At 39.9% G+C, this 23,276-nt stretch overlaps 1 protein-coding gene across 1 annotated transcript in view; it reads right to left on the reverse strand.

Annotated features, from left to right (window-relative positions):
• The window catches only part of LOC128988597 (gamma-aminobutyric acid receptor subunit beta-like), a 50,894-nt gene that overhangs the window by 15,072 nt on the left and 12,546 nt on the right, over positions 1-23,276 (reverse strand). Inside the window, exon 2 of the mRNA XM_054410019.1 lies at positions 3,952-4,049. Within this exon, the coding sequence (XP_054265994.1) occupies positions 3,952-4,049 (98 nt within the window). The remainder of the gene's footprint in view (positions 1-3,951; positions 4,050-23,276) is intronic.

Raw genomic sequence — 23,276 nt, forward strand, 5'->3', positions numbered from 1 at the left:
GGGATGTTTGCTCACTACGCAAATCTCATTCCTAAGTTTTCGGAGAAAATACAAGCTTTCAGTAATAATCAAAGCCTTCCTCTACCACCAGAATCCATCCAAGCCTTTCACAAACTGAAATCAGATATATCAGAAGCAGTCAAGTCGCCAATCAATGATGAAGAACAGTTCACTGTGGAAACAGATGCCTCTGACCACGCCCTGAGCGCGACTCTATCTCAGAAGGGAAGACCCGTTGCCTTTTTCTCCAAAAGTTTGACACCAACCGAACGGAAACATCCCATAGTAGAAAAAGAAGCTCAAGCAATTGTGGAGTCATTAAAGCACTGGAGATATTATCTTGTAGGAAGGGTTTTTCAGTTAATCACAGACCAAAAGTCGGTCGCTTACATGTTTGACAACAAGGCCTCTGGAAAAATAAAAAATGAAAAAATCCAAAGATGGCGCATGGAACTTTCGTGTTACAAATACAATATAGTTTACAGACCGGGTGTAGAGAACTCAACTGCCGATACTCTCTCTCGTGTTTGTTCTGTTACAGGAAGCCTTAGTCTCAAAGACATTCACAATTCACTGTGTCATCCAGGTGTCACGAGATTCCATCACTGGGTTAGAACAAAAAATCTCCCATTTTCACTTGACGATATTAGGAAGGTGACTTCATCTTGCACAGTGTGTGCCGAGTTGAAACCAAGATTCTGTAAGTTTCAAGGGCAATTAATCAAAGCAACAGCACCTTTTGAAAGACTGAATATTGACTTCAAGGGCCCTTTGCCATCTTCAACAAGAAACAAGTACATACTAACTGTTGTAGATGAATTTTCTCGATTCCCGTTCGCTTTTCCTTGTGCTGACATGGCTTCATCGACAGTAATCAAACACTTACAAAGTCTCTTTTATCTTTTTGGAATGCCTTCTTATGTTCACTCCGATAGAGGAACCTCTTTCCTGTCCCAAGAGGTTCAACAATTTCTTAACTCCTGTGGAATCGCATCCAGTCGTACAACGCCCTACAACCCCAGAGGAAACGGACAGGCTGAGAGGTATAACGGCATCATATGGAAGACAGTGAACCTTGCTTTAAAAACTCACAGTTTGCATGTCAGTCAATGGGAAAAAGTGTTAGAAGAGGCGCTGCACTCCATACGCAGTTTGCTTTGTACTGCCACAAACGCTACTCCACATGAGAGGATGTTCAACCACATGAGAAAATCCTTTTATGGCCAATCCTTACCCATGTTGCTCTCAGCACCAGGAACTGTATTGCTGAAGAAGTTCAACAATGTCAGCAAGTATTCACCTGCAGTAGAAGTGGTGGATTTAGTCAATGCCGGTCCTCAATACGCCAGAATCCGTTCAAGAGATGGCAGAGAATCAACCGTTTCCTTGAGGCACCTGGCTCCTTACGGGAACGATAACGGATCGCCCATAGATCATGAAACAGACATTGATCAAGTTCAAGAACCTGATGATCCATCAAATCAATCAACCTCTCAACCAAATGGAAGTATACAAACGGCTCAAAAGCAGCGACCTTGTCGAGAACGCAGACCACCTGACTTCTACACCATCTGATTTGTCAAAATGAAGCCGGGAAGAATGTCATAATATTTTGCCTTCCTTCTGTTCCTTGTTTAATTTGTTCAAAACTATTGTATTGTAAACATATGATTTAATCTTTGTTTACAATTAGTCAAAATACAAAATGTTAGGATACTTGTTGTAGTACAGTTTTAGTTGATTAAAACCTTATTAATCTGGAGGTGTTTATCATTACAATGTTATTTATTGTTATTCATTTAAGGCCATTGTTTCAAGTTTTTGTTAAAGCAAGGTATAACTTTTTAGGCTTATTTATATAAAAGTTGTCTTTGAAAGGTAGAGTATAAGTAGAAACATAGAAAAACAGAATAAATATTTATTCTATTTGTCTATGGTGGAAATAACGGTGAAAGCAGATCTTGACTGGAAATAAGGTAAGCCGTGGTGATGACTGACCAAGGTTAAAGTAGATTGTTATCAAAAACCAATGCTCTCTATGAGCTGCAGACAAGCAAAATTTTCCTGTATTTTGCAGCAAGTTAATACCTAATACAATTTTGTGATTTTTTAAATAAAGATGATTAATAAGAACTGAACTTAATTCAACTGGTGTAGCACTGGCACGACAAATCCACTATAAAATCTTGACGGTGTAATTTTGTTAGGTTGGTACCAACTAGGAGAATCAGCTCATTGGCTTGTGGCTTTATTTATTTACAATCACACAATCCCCTATTATCAGAACCACGTAAGTTTGCAGTTGAGGGAGGAGCCTATTTACCATATGGTTTTGAATGAACCAATGAGAACCGTGCGGTGTTGCCAAACCTGTTAATACCAGCTGATTTTAATATATTGCTTAGTATATTTTAAATAGTGTTGTCAACGGGCGATGTGGCAATGTCGCACTAGCCTTGTCTTGTGATTGGCTGCCACCAACTGCAAACTTACGTGGTCCCGACTCAAATCCCCTCCCTTCGGGCTCAAGGCAGTAGTGTCGTGGGTTCGGATCCTGGCCACTGCAAGAGATACCCAAATATACACAATGCAATCAATGAATACAAATGGGGTTGTATTCATTGAATGTATAATAATTTATTTATAATCATTGATTATTTATTTTTTTCTATCGTTTAGGTGGAGTGGTAGAAAATTATGTCTATGGTAGACGTGTTATAATATATCATACCGTAAATTAAAAGAATCAAATTTTATCAAACGGTGTCCTCCTCCATTGCAAACGCAAAGCTTGAGTATAACTGCAATAAGGCATTTTATACTTATATGCCAACCCCGTACGCAGGACGGGTGCTCTGCTAGTATAGAAAATAGATGGTTTATATTACAAAATTTATTCAAAATGATATTAACAGTTCTTCTTGAAGACATAACAGACTGTTGTGCTAGAAACAGGAGATGGCGAGGAGATTGCATTTATCTGGAAAGACAAGACGTTGAAAGTAATTGAATGTTTTAGTCCTAAACGCTCTCTTGTGTGAACAATTCACATTAAACTTTCAGCCGAGGCAGAACCCTAATTGGGTGGAATGGATCGCTTTGTAAGCGTTTGAATTTAATATGAAATGAAACCTGTTTTACGCTGAATATATTTGTAATTAGAGGAGTTTAGTGTTTTGGTTGTATTGTTTACCGTTATAACAGAGCGACAGCGTGGTTTTTATTCAACCCCAGAAAATAATCATTACTAATTGGATATTCAAAATAGTTTGAAATGGAAATCATAGGTAAAAAGAGGCCACAAACCCTGATAAGTCTTAAAAAATTTGTATGTAGGCTAATAAACAAAAAGTGGCTATTCGGTCAAAGAAGTATTAAATTAAATGCGTGCCAGTAAAGGGAGGATGATAAACGACCACGAATTTTAGAACAGATAATGGTAAGGATCATAAAACATACGTTACTGACCCAAATATGTACTATGAACCGTATATGGTTTCGATTTCGACAGGTCCATTTAAATATCAATACAAACACATTTTACTTTCGAGCCGATGACGTAATTTGTTTATTAGTAGATTATGTTCTAGTATCATAGCAGCATTATTACAAGGCCGCGGTGAGACACAAGTGGCAACGTCGCACTCCCGGCCTATAGAAACAGCGATAACATTAATTCATAATAAGGTGTCTGCGCAATGTTTGCACGTTTGTTATACTGTTTGTGGTTATTACCATGGCAACAGACCGGTCGGAGTGACCTGCCACCTACCAATAAGAATTTTGAATCCTAACTACTGCATTTATTAAATAAATTTAGTTAGGCTAATTAAGCACCGACATTGACAAAGTCGTACTGACCAAAGTAACATTGTTACTTCAATCGAGTATAAAGATAACATCTATAATAGTTCTTTGTTTAATGTATTACTTCTCGACAAATATATTTACCTCCGAAGTTAGGCCTGAGTCTTATGTCGTATCCGTCCAGAAGGCGGGAAATTGTCTGGGTTACGTTGGCTAACCGGTCCAGGGTGCTCTTGGTCGTTCTGAAAAAAATATCTGATGTATAATGAATTATAAATAACAAATAATAAGAACTACATTTCCCCTCTAAGAAGTACTGAATTCAATACTTCATCTGTTCATCTGTTCTGAAAATGATGTTTTATGGTTTCATACCGCAAATGTGACTCCAACGCTGGTCTCTTTTGTTTGAAATTTGATCTGTAAAATAGGAACAAGTATAGTGTCTATAATGTTAGTCCTCAAATTTCATATCCAAACAATTAGTTTTACATTATAGGCCTACGCAATACGCATATCTGAGCTGTGTATTAGATTTATCATTTAACAAATTCGTTACTTAAATTTAAAAGTATTTTATTTTTATTATAAATACATGATAACGAATTTCAAACATACTGAACAGTCTTCAATATTTAAGGCATTAACTCAAACAGTGAAAAAGATCAATCCAATCGTCCCTGTTGAAAATGGCAAGTACGAATTACTCATCATTTTCATATTGTCATTTTTCCACACTGTGCATTCAATTCAATCAATTTTCCTAGTTGTGAATAAAGAGACGATGTATAACGGAGGCTGGTGTTAGGATATTCCTGTAGTGATGAGGCAGCGTTTAGTGAATTGCTGCTTGAGTTAAGAGGACCATCACTGCTCATTCAACTTGTCCTCATCCTGTACACTACACCCTCGTGTACACCATGTACAACTTTACACCTTCAACTGCTCACATCGTTATTGGCCTACACACCCCATCGTGTACAACTTTATACCTTCAACTGCTCACATCGTTATAGGCCTACACACCCCCTCGTGTACAACTTTATACCTTCAAATGCTCACATCGTTATACACCACACCCTCGTGTACACCATGTACAACTTTACACCTTCAACTGGTCATATCGTTATTGGCCTACACACCCCATCGTGTACAACTTTATACCTTCAACTGCTCACATCTTTATACACCACACCCTCGTGTACACCATGTACAACTTTACACCTTCAACTGCTCACATTGTTATTGGCCTACACACCCCATCGTGTACAACTTTATACCTTCAAATGCTCACATCGTTATTGGCCTACACACCCCCTCGTGTACAACTTTATACCTTCAACTGCTCACATCTTTATACACCACACCCTCGTGTACACCATGTACAACTTTACACCTTCAACTGCTCACATCGTTATTGGCCTACACACCCCATCGCGTACAACTTTATACCTTCAAATGCTCACATCGTTATTGGCCTACACACCCCCTCGTGTACAACTTTATACCTTCAACTGCTCACATCTTTATACACCACACCCTCGTGTACACCATGTACAACTTTACACCTTCAACTGCTCACATCGTTATTGGCCTACACACCCCATCGTGTACAACTTTATACATTCAACTGCTCACGTCGTTATTGGCCTACATACCCCCTCGTGTACAACTTTATACCTTCAACTGCTCACATCTTTATACACCACACCCTCGTGTACACCATGTACAACTTTACACCTTCACCTGCTCACATCGTTATTTGCCTACACACCCCATCGTGTACAACTTTATACCTTCAACTGCTCACATCTTTATACACCACACCCTCGTGTACACCATGTACAACTTTACACCTTCAACTGCTCACATCGTTATTGGCCTTCACACCCCATCGTGTACAACTTTATACATTCAACTGCTCACGTCGTTATTGGCCTACACACCCCCTCGTGTACAACTGTATACCTTCAACTGCTCACATCGTTATACACCACACCCTCGTGTACACCATGTACAACTTTACACCTTCAACTGGTCATATCGTTATTGGCCTACACACCCCATCGTGTACAACTTTATACCTTCAAATGCTCACATCGTTATTGGCCTACACACCCCATCGTGTACAACTTTATACCTTCAACTGCTCACATCTTTATACACCACACCCTCGTGTACACCATGTACAACTTTACACCTTCAACTGGTCATATCGTTATTGGCCTACACACCCCATCGTGTACAACTTTATACCTTCAACTGCTCACATTGTTATTGGCCTACACACCCCATCGTGTACAACTTTATACCTTCAAATGCTCACATCGTTATTGGCCTACACACCCCATCGTGTACAACTTTATACCTTCAACTGCTCACATCTTTATACACCACACCCTCGTGTACACCATGTACAACTTTACACCTTCAACTGGTCATATCGTTATTGGCCTACACACCCCATCGTGTACAACTTTATACCTTCAACTGCTCACATCTTTATACACCACACCCTCGTGTACACCATGTACAACTTTACACCTTCAACTGCTCACATCGTTATTGGCCTACACACCCCATCGTGTACAACTTTATACCTTCAACTGCTCACATCTTACTACACCACACCCTCGTGTACACCATGTACAACTTTACACCTTCAACTGCTCACATCGTTATTGGCCTACACACCCCATCGTGTACAACTTTATACATTCAACTGCTCACATCGTTATACACCCCCTCATGTACAACTTTATAGCTTCAACTGCTCACATCATTACACTACACGCTCGTGTATAACAAGAACAACTTTACACTTTCACCTGCACACATCGTTACAGGCCTACACACCCCCTCGTGTACAACTTTGTACCTTCAACCGCTCACATCGTTACACACTATACTCTCGAGTACACCATGTACAACTTTACACCTTCAACCGATAACATATTTATACAGTACAACACACTATCGTGTACAACATGTACAACTTAACATTTTCAACTGATCACACCGTTATATACTACACTCTTGTGTACACCATGTGCAGCTTTACACCTTTCGACTGCTAACATCGTCATACACTAGAATGTTGTGTACAAGACCTAAAAATTTTCACCTTCGACTGCTAACATTGTCATACACTAGAATGCTGTGTACAAAACATACAACTTTACACCTTCAACGGATAACATCGTTATACACTAGAATGCTGTGTACAAAACATACAACTTTACACCTTCAACTGATAACATCGTTATACACTAGAATGCTGTGTACAAAACATACAACTTTATTCCTTCGACTGATAACATCGTTATACACTATACTCTCGTGTACACCATGTACAACTTTACACCTTTGACTGCTAACATCGTTATACACTAGAATGCTGTGTACAAAACATACAACTTTACACCTTCGACTGATAACATCGTCATACACTACAATGTCGTGTACAACATATTCAACTTTACAACTTCGACTGCTAACATCGTTATACACTAGAATGCTGTGTACAAAACATACAACTTTACACCTTCGACTGATAACATCGTTATACACTATACTCTCGTGTACACCATGCACAACTTTACACATTCAACTGCTAACATCGTCATACACTAGAATGTTGTGTATGAAACATACAACTTTACACATTCGACTGATAACATCGTTTTACCCTACACTCTCGTGTACACCATGTACAACTTCACCCCTTCGGGATAATTAATGTAAGCATATTCCGGACGCACAACGCTCTGATTACTGATTATAGAGTGAGTGATTCGACTGAAAAGCCGCTGATTGCCAAAGAGCCTTGTTAGAGAAACTTCGTCACAACTCGCAATGTGTTGAGGTATAGACATTTTGTAAAGCTACAACAGCTATCCTGCTTAATCTGTAATTGTAAAATTTGATATGGCTATTTGTAAGCGATACTCCTTGAAAAAAAAATTAAGAAGGAAGTATCCGTTGTAAACGTTAAGACGGAGAAACTTAATTAATAGTATATTTCGTACCTAGCGCCGAAAATGAGGTTTTGCTGGCTCGAGATCATAAGTTCGAGACACTATACGTAATTGAGAAAATGTATACAATAAATGTACTCTAATAGTCAACACAAATAAAACTTTAAGGTTACAGTATTGTGAAGAATTAAAGAAATAATAATAAATAGTTGCTAGGCAGCGCAATAAAACAAGTCTATTAATATTACAATGCTTTTGTATTTTGTACAGGGTTGGCAAATAAGTATAAAGTGCTTATTGCAGTTATACCATATAATAGTAAAAGGTTATACTAAAGCTTTGCTTTTGTAATGGGGATGAAGGACACAATTTGGTAAAATTTATTTTGTTCTTTAAATTTACGGTATGCTATATAGTATAACACATCTATCATAGCGGTAATGTTCTACCACTGCACCTAAATCATAGAAAAAATAAATTATCAAATATTCGCACAATATCACTAATTACTCGTTAAATTGAAAACGTAAACATAACTGTAAACAATCCTACTTTGGCAGTTCTCATTGAGTATCACAGCTTTTTGTTGCTGCTGAACCATGCCCTCGTGCCTGCACCCAGACTAACGAAAAGGAAGCGTGATCCATGCGCAGGCCCGAGGAGCGGCTCACAAAACTTTACTTAACAAATGAGAACCATGGATGGAGGTTCAAGAACAACACGCCATTTGAGAGAAACGAGCTGTAATTAACCAAATAAAAGAATAACACAACAATAATTAACAATAATACATGAATTAAATACTCTCAATTAAACTTTAAAAAATTTTGATACCACTCTGACCTACTCACTTACAAACATTAATTAAAAAAAATTCAAAATAGGCTAATTTCAGTCAAAGTAAATTTAATCAGTTTTAACCTTTTAAATTAACAAATTACAACAATGAAATATCTAATGACTCTTTTAATAAATTCATTTCATGGTAACTATAGAAAATTTAGGGGCCCCAAAATTGAAATTTAATAGAATATGTAAAAAAATTATAAAATCTAAAAAATCAACAAGTAGCCTAGGCTAAAGAATTTAAAATTTAAAAGGAATAACAATTAATAGAGATCTGTGCACAAATTAACAAAATAACAATTAAAATCCCTCAGTCCATAGCGGTAACAATAAATTAGGTCTAAGTAACTTGCGGTAGGGCGTTCAGTTCAATGGTTCTGGGCAAGCAGCACCGGAGGGGGAAACGAGCATGACGGAAGAGGGGGGCCATGATCCAGGGGTGGCCAAGAGCAGTAGAATCCACTCCGTCAATGCTGATGCGGCTGCTACATGTTCCTCCTCACGGGCCCCATCAAGCGCGCTGGGCGCTCTTAATTTACTGCATAGTAGAGAATATCTTCACACAAGTAAGAAAAAGGCAAAAATACAACGCAAACATACTACAAAATTAAGATGTAAGACGATGCAAAATTTATGCCGATGCAGCGCTAACGAAAGTCTCGGAGCCTCTGAATCGTCGGCGGTGGGAGTAATAAGAACAAAACCCACAGCCTTGTTCGGGGTCGTGGAGTGAGAAACACTGAACTAGCCTACTATAAAAAAAAAAAACACTTGAACCATTGATCATGAGTCGTGACATTCGCCCGGTGGAAATAGTCACGGCTCAACCTCCCTCCCCAAAAGAGGACACTCCTCTCCAAAAGGGACAAACAAACAAGCCTCTCCCCCACTTCCTGAAAAGAGATTGACCTGAAAGACAACTCAAGTGTCTGTGGTGGGGAACGCCAAGGGACTTCCAAACTGAGGGGAAAACTCACCCCCAGGGTTTGCTCTGGCCAGAGCTGGAAAATTTTGTGAGGGAAATTCCTTCGCAGAACACAGGGGACAGGAGAAGTGATCAGGTTCTCTGGCCCAGTGCACTTCCCACCCAGACACAAGAGGAAGGAAAATTGCCTACGGAAGAGTTCCGCGGAAGGGCTTGAGATGAGAAATGTGCGCCCTCCGGAACACTTTTCCAGTCCGCGGATCTCCAAGCTCCGCCGTGACAGGCGTCAAAAACCTCAGGATGCGGTGGGGACCTGACCACCGATGACACAACTTGGCAGCTCTCTTGTCCACAGCCGAACTGGCCGGATGAGCTTTACAAAACACCAAATCCCCCACCTGGAAAGGGTTGTCTACTCTACCACGATTGTGCTTCCTCCGGACCAATTCCCTAGCTCTGATCAAGTTTCTCCTGGCCGCTTGCCAAGTTGCCTTGACATCAGCCGCACCAGGAGGTGGCAGAAGGTCGCCAATTCCCCACACATTCGCTAACGGGTTGTTAGGCGGATAGCCTAGAAACAGCTCGAAAGGGACCGCCTTGTGACTCTCATGGTGAGCAGTATTGAAAGCAAACTGAAGCCAAGGGAGTTCCTGATCCCAGGTGGTCTGCTTGTCAGCATGGAAAGCTATGAGAGCGGAACGAAGATTGCGATTGAACCTTTCAGCATGAGAAGGCTGTGGATAGTAAGGGGAAGTAGTCACATGGCGGATTCCGTGCCCAAAGCACATTCTTTTGAATAGATGGGAAACAAACTGTGTTCCGTTGTCGGAAACAATGGTGGCGGGTATTCCAAAATGTTGGAAGAGGTGAGTTCGAAGTACCTGCACGGTGAGCTGTGCAGTGGCATTCCTTAAGGGGAAAAGCCAACAAAACTTGGAGAAGGCATCCACACAAACAAGTAGGAACTTATTTCCTGACTTGCTACGCGGGAGAGGCCCTACATAGTCAATGAAAACCTTCTCCAAAGGTCTTTCCGCCACCTCAGATGACAACAAACCAAACTTAGAGTTTTGAGCGGGCTTGCTCAGTGAGCACGTTTGACAAGAACGCACCCTAGCAGCAAGATCCCGATCCATACCCTTCCAGATGAACATTTCCCTAACCTTCGCAATGGTCTTGTGGATACCTAGATGCCCACCCACAGGAGAAGAATGAAAATACTCAAAGACCATAGGGATTAGAAGACTAGGCAGCACAACTTTAGGTTTACCTCGCTGCCGAGCGCGACAGCAAAGGGCACCATGGGACAGAAAATATGGGGGGTGGGCTCCCCCATTTTGAAGCTCACCAATGATCTTTGCCAGCTCAGGATCCTTCAGCTGATGGGGAATGAAATCAGAAAAGGCGAGTGGAAACTCCAAGAGCACGGCACAACCCGGTTGCTCTTGGTCAGAAGGATGATCGTCGGGTGAATGGTACATCCTAGATAGTGTGTCAGCAATCACGTTCTGTGTGCCTCGAACGTGTTGCACTTGGAACTTAAGGGACGATATTTGGACAACCCAACGACCAATTTTCCCAAGCTGGCGTGGATGTGCGAGAAGCCACGAGAGTGCCTGGTTGTCGGTTTCCAATAAAAACTCTTTGTGCTCCAAAAAGCGTCTGAATTTATTGACTCCAAACACGACAGCCAAACACTCGAGTTCATACACAGAAGAGCTTTTCTTTTCGCAGGGACTCAAAGTGCGTGAGGCGTACGCAATTGGCTGCCTAACACCATCCACCTCTTGTGACAACACAGCCGCAATAGCGACGGAGGAAGCATCTGTTTGCAAGACAAAGTTTTGATTGAAATCCGGCATCGCCAAAACAGGGGGCTGCATGATAGCCTCCTTGAGAAGATCAAAAGACGTCTGCTGCGCTTCACCCCAGACAAACTTGGCGCCCTTCTTCCGAAGCTCATTGAGAGGAGCCGCCAATTCAGCAACATTGGGGATGAAGCGTCGGTAAAAACCTACCATGCCGATGAACCTAGCAATACCCTTGACATCTCTGGGAGGAGGAAACTCCCTGATAGCCTGGGTTCTAGCGGGGTCGATGCAGACGCCTCTATGAGAGATAAGATGACCAAGGAACGAAATTTCCGGCTTTGCAAAACTAACCTTGTCAGGATTCACGGTAAGGCCAGCCCTATTCAATCTACTCATGACTTCTTCAAGATGAATCAGGTGATCTTCGAAGCTCTCACTGTACACCAAGAGATCGTCGAGGTAATTGAACACAAACTTGAACTTGACATCATGAAAGATGGAATCAAGGAGTCTGGTGAGAGTCTGGGCCCCCACAGCAAGACCCATCGGAACTCTTGTGAACTGATACAAATTCCACGGAACGCAGAAAGCAGTGAGAGGTCGAGACTCAGGTTTCAAAGGAATCTGATGATAGGCCTGATTCAGATCAAAAACAGAAAAATACTTGGCCTTACCGAACCAATCAAACGCAGAATGCAAATCGGGGAGAGGCACAGAGTCGATTTCAATTTGCGCATTCAATTTGCGATAGTCCAAAACCATTCGGGACTTGCCATTGGGTTTTGGGACGAGAAAGGCTGGACTAGCGTAGCTCGAACGGGAAGGTTCAATGACACCATTTTCCAGAAGTTCGTCAATGATTTTTCTGAGAGTTTCCATTTTGGGTGGAGCTAATTTGTATGGGTGAGAGCGAACGGGACGGGTATCTGTTAGACGAATCTCGTACTCTAACAGGTTAGTGACTCCAAGCTTTGGCGTCAGCACATCTGGGAAACGAGAACACAAGGTTCTGATGGCTTCAGCCTCGCAAGTAGTCAGATGCCCTAACGGATCAATTGTTGGCTTGCTGGGTATCTCAGGCTCGACTACCGCAGCACCACCACCAATTTCATCAGCAAAAGATAGTAATACCCGCCTCGCAAATCGGAAAAAACACTGACCTCTGCCTAAATCCAAAATTAGGCCAGTGTGCTTGATAAAATCCGCTCCCAAAATGACAGGGAAACAAAGGTCCTTAGCCACCCAAAAACTCCAAACCCAAGAAAAATGTTCAATTTTGAACTTGAAACGGGCTTCATAGATGATGGGAAGGGGTGAATTTGACGCAGTCCAGCAGATAGGGGTTTTTCGCTCAACTTGCTTGATAAGCCCAGACGATTCAAGTTTATCAAAAAGGGACAAGGAAATGAGGCAACGGGCTGACCCAGAATCCACTAGGGCCTTCTGCACCGTGGAACCTATGAAGATGCTGAGACGTGGGCAAGTTGAGCGCGCCGCTTTCACGCCCATGGAAGCAAGGCCCGCAATCCCCCGCAGCAGAGGCTCGGTCACAGGCACAACACTCCCAGAAGGGGAGGCAACAGAAACATTAACTGACTTTAACTTAGACTTTGACTTACTTGAAAAAACATTCAAATTATTGCCCTTTACATTATCACCAACAACCTCACAGGAAGGATTGGGCAATTTTTCCTCCTGTGAGCAAACTAGTTTTTTGGACCACGTCCAAAATTTCCACCTTGACGGCAATGCCGCCGAATGTGACCTGGTTGCCCACAACCAAAACAAACGACAGGTTGCCTCTGCCACTGCGGCGGTTCAGGACCCAACCCCACGGGTGCTACGACAGCATGATGACCAGCTAGGTGAAGATGCCCCGCCGCTTGGTCTCTCTGAAAATCAGCGTCCTGGACAGATCTCGAAAGGATGGAAAGTCTGTCCAGATCCGCAAAAGATGAAGGCCGTGGTGCAAAAACCAGACGGGAGCGTTCCTCAGGCTTCAACCCCTGAAGCACAATGTCAATGAGCTCAAGCTCACTGATCCCCAAACGCAAGACCCTTTCCACCGTGCGAATGTCCCCCACGTACTGGCTGAGAGACTCGGCTGGCTGCTGAGGACGAAAAACTCTCTCAACTTTCAGCTTCTCCATGACCCGACGGGGCATGAAAAGCTCCAAAACTTCTTTATGAAAAACATCAAAGGTGACGCCTCTGCGCAAACAATCAAGCAATCTGTCCCCCAACGGTTTCAGACAGTATGGAGCAATGAGTTCCATCAAAGTTGCGTCTGACATGCCAGGGTATTCACGCATGCGCAAAACACTCTCCAGAAAAAAACAAAGACCATTCACATCTAACCCGTCCACCGGCCGGAAACCACTCAGGACAGAGGCAAGGGGATGGGGAAGTTTGCCAAAGGAGTTAGAGATGGAAGGGGAACTATGAACTTGAGAAGGAAAGGGAGATGGGGACTGGACATTCAGCGTAGCCGCAGCCAAGGTGGACGTGTGAGAGGGGGACGGTGTGACATTTGCATTTGACATTTGAACATTTGCATTTGACATTTGAACATTTGCAGGCAACTGGAGCAGTGTACTTGGCGTAGGCGGAGCCTGGGGGGTACCCACTGGAGTCACATCAACTGACCTTGGTACTTCGTTTGAAGTTTCCGAAGAACGGTTGTCTTCAAAAATTTCAACTTTCTCCTTGACAGACTTTCCTGCCTTAATACTCTCCAAAATACCTTCCAGCTCAAGGATTCTGGCCTCCACCCAACTCTTGTCTTCATCCTGGATTTCAGGTTGCCCTGAAACCAAGAGCAGACGCTTACGCCAGTGCGTCAGCTGTGTGATAGCCGAACCCTTAGCTGAGCCCATAGGCAAACTACTCCAACTATCAATTTCCCCACTTAGCTCTTCCATCCTCTCTTTACATGCCTCCAGTTCCTCATCCAAACTGAGCGACTCAACCCAAGCTTGAGGCATGCTAGCAATTTGTCTGAACTGTGTACGCAAAGTGCGTACATCAGTTCCAGGAGTCTCCCCCCGGGACCGCACCTCGTACACCAGCTCCGGCTTCCTCAAATATTCCGGCACAATTGACGCCATACCGAGTCTCAACCAGCACTTGACTCAAAACAACAGCCAACAAAATTTTTTCACAAAACAAACACAGAAATTTAATTCCTAAGGCTTCTGGACGTTGATGCCTACGCACCTGATGGGGCCCAAAAGAAGAACCTGCCCATTCATACTGCAAGTACCGCAAGAAAACAACAACAAATGACCCACGAACGTACACGCACACAAACATACACCGATACATACACTAGACAACACCTAACACTTGTGTGATGGGGTGTACACACAAACCCTTTTTTTTTTTTTTTTTTTTTTTTTTGACACATGACCATGCTTTTGACACTCTTGCTCCCGAAGGATGCAAGTCATTACCACCGATTCCACCCGGTGCCTCGGCCAAAGGGCGAGCTCCTAATAAAATGTGTTTACGCCCCACCACAACACAACAAGGCCCTTTTCCAAAACTGCCAGGCCAGACATTTCCAAGAAACCAATCCATCCACGGCTCTTCAAACAAAACAAAAAATAGAACGTGGACAGTGATCGCATCCCTAAGTATCCGAGTCGTGAAACCAAGTTTCACGACAAGGCACCCAAGACGCAACCCACTAACCACGCTCTGCTACCAGATGAACCATGCCCTCGTGCCTGCACCCAGACTAACGAAAAGGAAGCGTGATCCATGCGCAGGCCCGAGGAGCGGCTCACAAAACTTTACTTAACAAATGAGAACCATGGATGGAGGTTCAAGAACAACACGCCATTTGAGAGAAACGAGCTGTAATTAACCAAATAAAAGAATAACACAACAATAATTAACAATAATACATGAATTAAATACTCTCAATTAAACTTTAAAAAATTTTGATACCACTCTGACCTACTCACTTACAAACATTAATTAAAAAAAAATTCAAAATAGGCTAATTTCAGTCAAAGTAAATTTAATCAGTTTTAACCTTTTAAATTAACAAATTACAACAATGAAATATCTAATGACTCTTTTAATAAATTCATTTCATGGTAACTATAGAAAATTTAGGGGCCCCAAAATTGAAATTTAATAGAATATGTAAAAAAATTATAAAATCTAAAAAATCAACAAGTAGCCTAGGCTAAAGAATTTAAAATTTAAAAGGAATAACAATTAATAGAGATCTGTGCACAAATTAACAAAATAACAATTAAAATCCCTCAGTCCATAGCGGTAACAATAAATTAGGTCTAAGTAACTTGCGGTAGGGCGTTCAGTTCAATGGTTCTGGGCAAGCAGCACCGGAGGGGGAAACGAGCATGACGGAAGAGGGGGGCCATGATCCAGGGGTGGCCAAGAGCAGTAGAATCCACTCCGTCAATGCTGATGCGGCTGCTACATGTTCCTCCTCACGGGCCCCATCAAGCGCGCTGGGCGCTCTTAATTTACTGCATAGTAGAGAATATCTTCACACAAGTAAGAAAAAGGCAAAAATACAACGCAAACATACTACAAAATTAAGATGTAAGACGATGCAAAATTTATGCCGATGCAGCGCTAACGAAAGTCTCGGAGCCTCTGAATCGTCGGCGGTGGGAGTAATAAGAACAAAACCCACAGCCTTGTTCGGGGTCGTGGAGTGAGAAACACTGAACTAGCCTACTATAAAAAAAACACTTGAACCATTGATCATGAGTCGTGACATTCGCCCGGTGGAAATAGTCACGGCTCAACTCAAATTAGATTAGTTCAAATTAGATGTTGTCATCAATGCAAAATACCCCCACCGCAGCAAACATGCAGACTAAGCGAATTTCCATTTCCCTTGCTGGATTTCTACTAAAATATTCCCTGAAAATTGTCAGATTTATTTCCTATTTAGGTTTGCTGCTACAGGGAAGGAAGAAGCCCTAAAGGATTTTTGAGATAAGAATACTATATGTTAATCGGGAATGTGAGATATCATTATGCCAAATTTCAGCCCAATCCGTCCAGTGGTTATTGCGTGATTGAACTTCAAGCAAGCAAACAAACAAACACACAAACTTTCACATTTGTAATATTACTACGATTATGTTTTAAGTAAATGGTGAGTGAAGTAAGTGATAAGTCGGTGGCTCAGTCGGTCCGGACTTCGGGCCCAATGCAGTGATGTCGTGGGTTCGGATCCTGGTCACTGCCACAAGCATTTTATCAGTACAGTTCACCTTTGTACTGTACCGGCTCACTACTTGCTTTGCTGGATACATTCCACGTACGGGCAGTTAGTCTATGTGGACGAGCAAATGCAATGTGAAAAGAGACCGCCAACCTCTAAAAAAAATAAAACGCAAACAGCTGATTTTTGGCTTTAAAAGGCAAGTAAAAACCTGCTCGGTCTCCAAATGACGATGACAGCTGGCATGGATAGCATTACGTAGCTGTCAGCCTTAAATTGTTAACGTTTGTAAAACAGCTAAAAACATCATGGGTTGGCGAAAATCAAATTTATGTTCTTTAACTACGAACACTTTATGGTGCAAATTTTAAACTAAATCACAGCTGAATATGCGTTTAGTATAGATTTTAGTGGATTATCTTGATAGCTTTGTTTACTGAACAACAGCACCTGTTTCTTTTTAGCAAGGATAATATTTTATTCAAGGTCAAAATGATCAAATACGGTCAGTTTTGAGCTACCAAAAAGCTACCGACTCTCAGGATCGAACCGGGGACCTTCCGTTAAGGCGAGCACTGCCTCTCTGCTAAGCTACCCAGCTAATATCAGTTAGTTATGGTAAGGAAGTTGGGTATATTGATTTAAAATTCCAGCTGCCACTGATTAAAATAAAATTGGCCTTTAAAATAAAATATCGTGACTTAAGAACCAGTTGATCTTACAATACAACTGACTTTTTTGTAGTCTTGAGCCAGTTATGAAACATTATGTTTAACAAATCACTATATATTTCACCGAACTTTACTAACCGAGGTGGTTATGGATTAGGTGGTGTGACCGTGAGGCTAATACGTTGGCAAACAGCCAGGGATTAAATATCTGGAGTATACATCTGAAACACCCTTGCCTCGATTCCAGTGCGAGGATTGGTTAACTCTTTTACGTGTATATTGTATAAAGCGAACACTCAACTGTTTTACTCATAGTTTAGCACTATCAAACCAATTGTTTTGACTACAAATACAATTTGACACAAAAATTATACTTTAAGGACAGATAGTACTATTTTCCCATTGGCTAACGTAATTGGAATTTTGGGAAGACTAATTAAGTAAAACCTTTTCATGACGTAAAGATTTTGAACTCTATTGCAAAATGTTGGAGTTTTGGTGTCAACTTTACTCTATCCAACTAAATTACTATTGATGTAATCAACTAAGTTATACTCTATGACGACACAAAAGAAGCTCTTGAAACAACTTATACATTTTGGTTAAGTTTACTAGTTTATAGAGGTAGCTCGTACATTTTAATCAAATACGTCTTGAACTCGTGGTCAATTAACAACACTTCGTATAAAACTCTCTATTTTCAATGCATTTACAGAAATAATCTTCTTAGGTTGACTATCCCGCATAATTATACACACGCAAAAAAATATGAAAATGATCGAAGTTGTGGGTTTAGGATGAAATGTTTATCTAGCTTAGGGGCGGATTTGAATCTTCTTTTGTGCTGTTGCCAATATTGTCGAGGGTACAATGTTAGGTTCCCATCTCGACAGAGGGTTTGCAAATTGTACAATACTGCTAAAACGCAATTCAATATATACAACACTTCAACATTTTTAGAGTATTTCCCATGTTTAGACACATGTTTAGAGAATAAGCTATAACCATAGGTCTCATGGTAAGACCTAGACCCGGGACCGATTTACTTTTTCGTTTTGAGGTCCCCGGAGCCCAAAAACATCCTCCATTTAAATTCATATATATATAAATAAAGATTAATATATAAATAAAGATTAAACATTAATAAACTTAGTACCCAAATATATACACTGTATATACAGGGTATCTGGTCATCAGTGTTACAAAATGTTTTTGGTGTAAGTACAAAGTAAATGAAGTGTGGTGATGCATATAAGAGGTTTGAAGTCTAAAAATTAGCTTCAAAAATTATATTATTAGTTTTAAAAAAATAACTATGTTTTTAAACACAGTCATTTCCGTGTTCTACATTAAAATCGGAATAAGAATAACATAAAATGATGGATGATCAATACTAAAAACTCCATTGTAAATACTTTCATAGATAAAAATTAATTTCTATAATAAATATTTAAAACCATTGGTCTATTGCATTTTTCTACACCCTGTTACAGGAAGGTAGCAAAATATGTAAAAAAAAAAAACTGCGCCAACTTTTAAGCTTTCTAACCATATGCTACACTATTGAGGTTTGGGTTTAGGTCTCCTTTGTTTATTTTAGTGGTTCGAATAATAGAAAACAGGGATCTTTCTTACTGTTTTTCCTATTCAAACTGAAACAAAAATACAAGTTTAGCTGAATGCATGCCTACTATATATGTGTAATACCCCCGCTGCAGCAAACCTGCTGACTAAGCGAATTTCCATTTGCCTGATTTACACTAAAATGTCTCCTTTAAAATATCACTTTTATTAGCGAATTTCCCTATAGGGAAGTAGCTATTACCGTAGGTCTCATGGTAAGACCTAGGCCCGGGACCGATTTACTTTTTCATTTTGATGTCCCCAGAGGCCAAAAACACCATTCGTTCAAATTTTCATATATCTATATATATATATATATATATATATATATATATATATATATATATATATATATATGTGTGTGTGTGTGTCCATCCGCACGATAACTTGAGTAATTTTTGTCCGATTTTGATAAAATTTGGTTTGAAGGTGTAAGGCGGGATAAACTCGAACGAGTTCGCGAACCAGCATGATCGGACTATGGGAACGGGGGTTTACGGGGGGTTTTATGGGGTAAAAATAGGTTTTTCCCATTTTTGACCCAAAAAAAATAAAATTTTGCAAAATCTTTTCAAACCATTTTGTAGAGCTTAAAAAAACAAATAATTTAGTATATTGAAGTGTTACTATGCGCCTAATGGTTACGGAGAAAATTCCCAAAAAATGTAAATTTTAAATTCCCATGTTATTCTTATGGAGAATGAGTAAACCGTTGTAGTTTGCTTGTTTATGAACATATTTTGATCAAATTTGGAAAATGTTTTTATTTCTTACTAACTATTAACATTTTACAAAAAAAAGTTTTACCCTCCCTGATGCAGCAAACCTAAGTACCTGTTAAAATAATTCTATTTAAATAGGAAATAAATGTTAAATTTTTAAGTAGACATTTTAGTGTAAATCCAATCAGACATATGGAAATTCGCTTAGTCTGCAGGTTTGCTGCGGCGGGGGTATTCCCTATTTAAATAACATTAGTTTAACGAGTACTTAGGTTCGCTAAAACAGAGAGGGTAAAAAGGTGTTTTTTTGTAAAATTTATTATTTTAGTATGAAATTAATGCATTTTCCAAATTTGATCAAAATATGTTCATAAACAAGCAAACTACAACAGTTTACTTATTCTCCATAAGAATAACATGGGAATTTCAAATTTACAGATTTTTTGAATTTTCTCCGTAACCATTAGGCACATATTAACGCTTCAATATACTAAATTATTTGTTTTTTTAATTCTACAAAATGGTTTGGAAAGAAATTGCAAAATTTTAAGTTTTAGGGTAAAAAATGGGAAAAACCAATTTTTACCCCATAAAACCCCCCATAAACCCCTGTTCCCATATTCCGATCATTCTGGTTCGCGAACTCGTTCGAATAAACGTAGGTTTACACGTTTGTACCAAATTTCATCAAAATCGAATGATTTTTGCTCGAGTTATCGCGCTAACGGACACATAAATAAATATATATATATGTATATATATATGAATTTGAACGGATGGTGTTTTTGGTCTCTAGGGACCTCAAAACGAAAAAGTAAATCGGTCCCGGGTCCAGGTCTTACCATGAGTACTACGGTAATAGTTTATTCCCTATAGGGGAAATTCGCTAAAATGTAAAAATACTCCATGTTTTGGAGTCTTCAAACAACTAAAGCGTACATAAGCAGATCTAAAACTAAATAGTGAAGCGTATGGTTGAAAAGCTTATAAAATGGCACAGTTTTTAACATATTTTGCTACCTTCTTGTATACAGGGTGTAGAATAATGCAATAGACCAATGTTTTTTTGAATTTTATCATTGAGCTTAATTTATCATTGGAACTATTTACAATGGAGTTTTTAGTATTGATCATTCATCATTTTACGTTATTCTTATTCTAAATTTAATGTAGAACACGAAAATGACATAATGTACTCAAATCCATTAGCCCCCAGAGGCCACAAACACCGCCCTTTCAAATGCATATGTATATAAGCAATATAGTGTAATATTTTTTCATGGTACTGTAAATAATATTTGTAAAAACAAAAACTATGCTAAGTTTTTTATTTTCTTCCCTCATACATTTAGCCTACCCCAGTATATGGCCTATATGGCGAAAGGAGGCATATATCCGAGAAAGTAGGCCTATTGTTTTCGTCAAAATTTTTCAGTTTGAGTTTTAAGTGTATAGATATATTCCTTTTGAGTCCCCCTGAAAAAAAGTGGTTTTTGAAGTGATGTCTTTCCGTGTGTGTGTCTGTCTCTCTGTCTGTATGTATGGATGTGTACAGAGCTACAGTCCACACTTTTTTCCAATTGTGATGTAATGTTGTATGTAGTTAATCCATAGTATCTCAGGTGTTGTTTCAATTTCTTTTTAAATTTTGGTGATTTCTCCTATAAACACATAAAATAACGGAAAAGTCAATCTTTCTCAAAAAGGCCCGAACGATTTTGTTTAAAATTTAGTATGTTATAGCCCTTAAATTCCGATTATGTTCGGTGTTACTTCTATTAATACAAAAATTTCGATTAAAATGTTATTACAACTTATGCTATTTTCCCATTAAAACCCACTTAAATATACGGAAAATGGATTTTTGAAAGAAAGCCGAGTTTCATCACAATTAGTATGCTATGGTCTTTATAAATTTAAATAAAATAGTGCAATCCCCCATTTCTGTAAATATTTAGGGTCAAAAGTAATTTTTTATGATTTTCCTTACTAAATATCTAAGTTACTCCCACGAATGATATGAAACCGGTAGTTACAAACTCATAGGAGAAAGTATGTGTCAGATTGCTGATACCGTTTATTTATAATTTTTATTAATGTACGAAATGAAATTGCTCAAAGTCGACAAAACTTTGCCTGTATTAATGGAAAGTACAAAATCGTAAAACAATAGCACCGCCAGTTTTCCACGTCTGGGCTTATCTGTCTATAGGAACTTGTAAGTGCTCTGGGGGAAGTGCATGCTGTTTGGAGGATTAAAGCGCCGCCACTAGCACTTTACTATTGATTGGCTGAAATGACAGCTCTCTAGCTTCCGCTTGGTTAAAGTACTTATTACTTCTCCGCCTTTACTGGGTTGTAATTTATTTTTAACTGTATTTCACTTTTAGAGTTAGACATCATGTTTTGAAATATTTTGAACCCTTCACTATGTGGGGTTTCCCCTAACAAACCTATTATATAGTTTTCTTTCAAGGCCAGCATGGAACTTTTTTGGGAAACATACTAGGTATCATGAACTTAAAAGTGTATACACCGTTTCCCAAAAAGAATGGATACAATCTACAGAATGTATCTATATACGCGTTACCAAGGACCAAGGGTCGTAGAACAATTAACTATGGTTACGGTAGTTTTAAAGCTGGTGTTTTAAGTTTTTTTATTACCATTCAAGAGTAATCAGCTGTTTCATTGTTGTTAGTGTACTATGAGAGATCAATATTTTAATCTTAAGTTAAAATAAATAATGGGAAGTTGGATCAGTGACAACTCTCGGTGCCATGATAGAAAACGAGGACTGTAATGTGAACAAGAACTATTACATGCTATTACCATTGACTATTTAACACTGGGAAGGGACCCACCGGTGGCGCCAACCGGTGGGGGCGGGCCCGGAGGCCCAACTGACTAGAGTCTCCGAAGGATGCGCCTTTTATAGGGTCGTAAGGTGCTTGGAGGGTGGGGGGGAAGTACCCAGTACCGGCTCCCGGCGAAAGTACTTGGCACTTTTCCCTCAGCACTTTCCCTCAGTACTTTTCCCTCAGTGATTTCCCTCGGGTCACTGAGTACCTTTCCATGGTGCTTTGGTATTTTTCCCATGTTTATTTACCAAACCTCAGCCTTTTTAAACACTTCATTACAACGACTATCCGCAGTACTATCCTGATAATTAGACCAATTCGTAATTACCAAGGCAAAAATGTGGTTCGGATTCCACTATAAACTGTTGGTCCCTTAGTTGCCATTAGCTGTATGGGCTATTAATTAACAGCTGTGTCTAAGGAATGTCGGCCTTAGTCACTAACAAGACTACAAGATCGCGCCACTCATCCTACACTCATCTCCACTCATACTTGGCTTAAAATACCTAATTTGTATGGTCGCCATTTCATAGAACAGTATTAACAGTATTATTTTCAAGCGTACACGTATTACGTGCCAAATCAAAACACGCTGTTTTGTATTGTTTGGTTGAAATACTGGTGTGCGGAAAAAAACTGTGTGGTAAAAGTAAAGAGTGTGCGGCAAAAGTAAGTAGATGCAGCAGTTAGCAGCTTTCTGTGCTATAATCAGTGCAAGGAAGGCCACATTAGGAAAAATAATTTGTTTATGCCAGTTTACCTTTGATCCATTCTTTTTGGGACACCAGGTATACCAAAGTACATTTTGTTGGTTTTTTAGT

This window comes from Macrosteles quadrilineatus, unplaced genomic scaffold, assembly GCF_028750875.1.
Source record: "Macrosteles quadrilineatus isolate MER2022 unplaced genomic scaffold, UCM_ALF_1.0 Scaffold_3__2_contigs__length_128488019, whole genome shotgun sequence".
Taxonomy (NCBI): Eukaryota; Metazoa; Arthropoda; class Insecta; order Hemiptera; family Cicadellidae; genus Macrosteles; species Macrosteles quadrilineatus.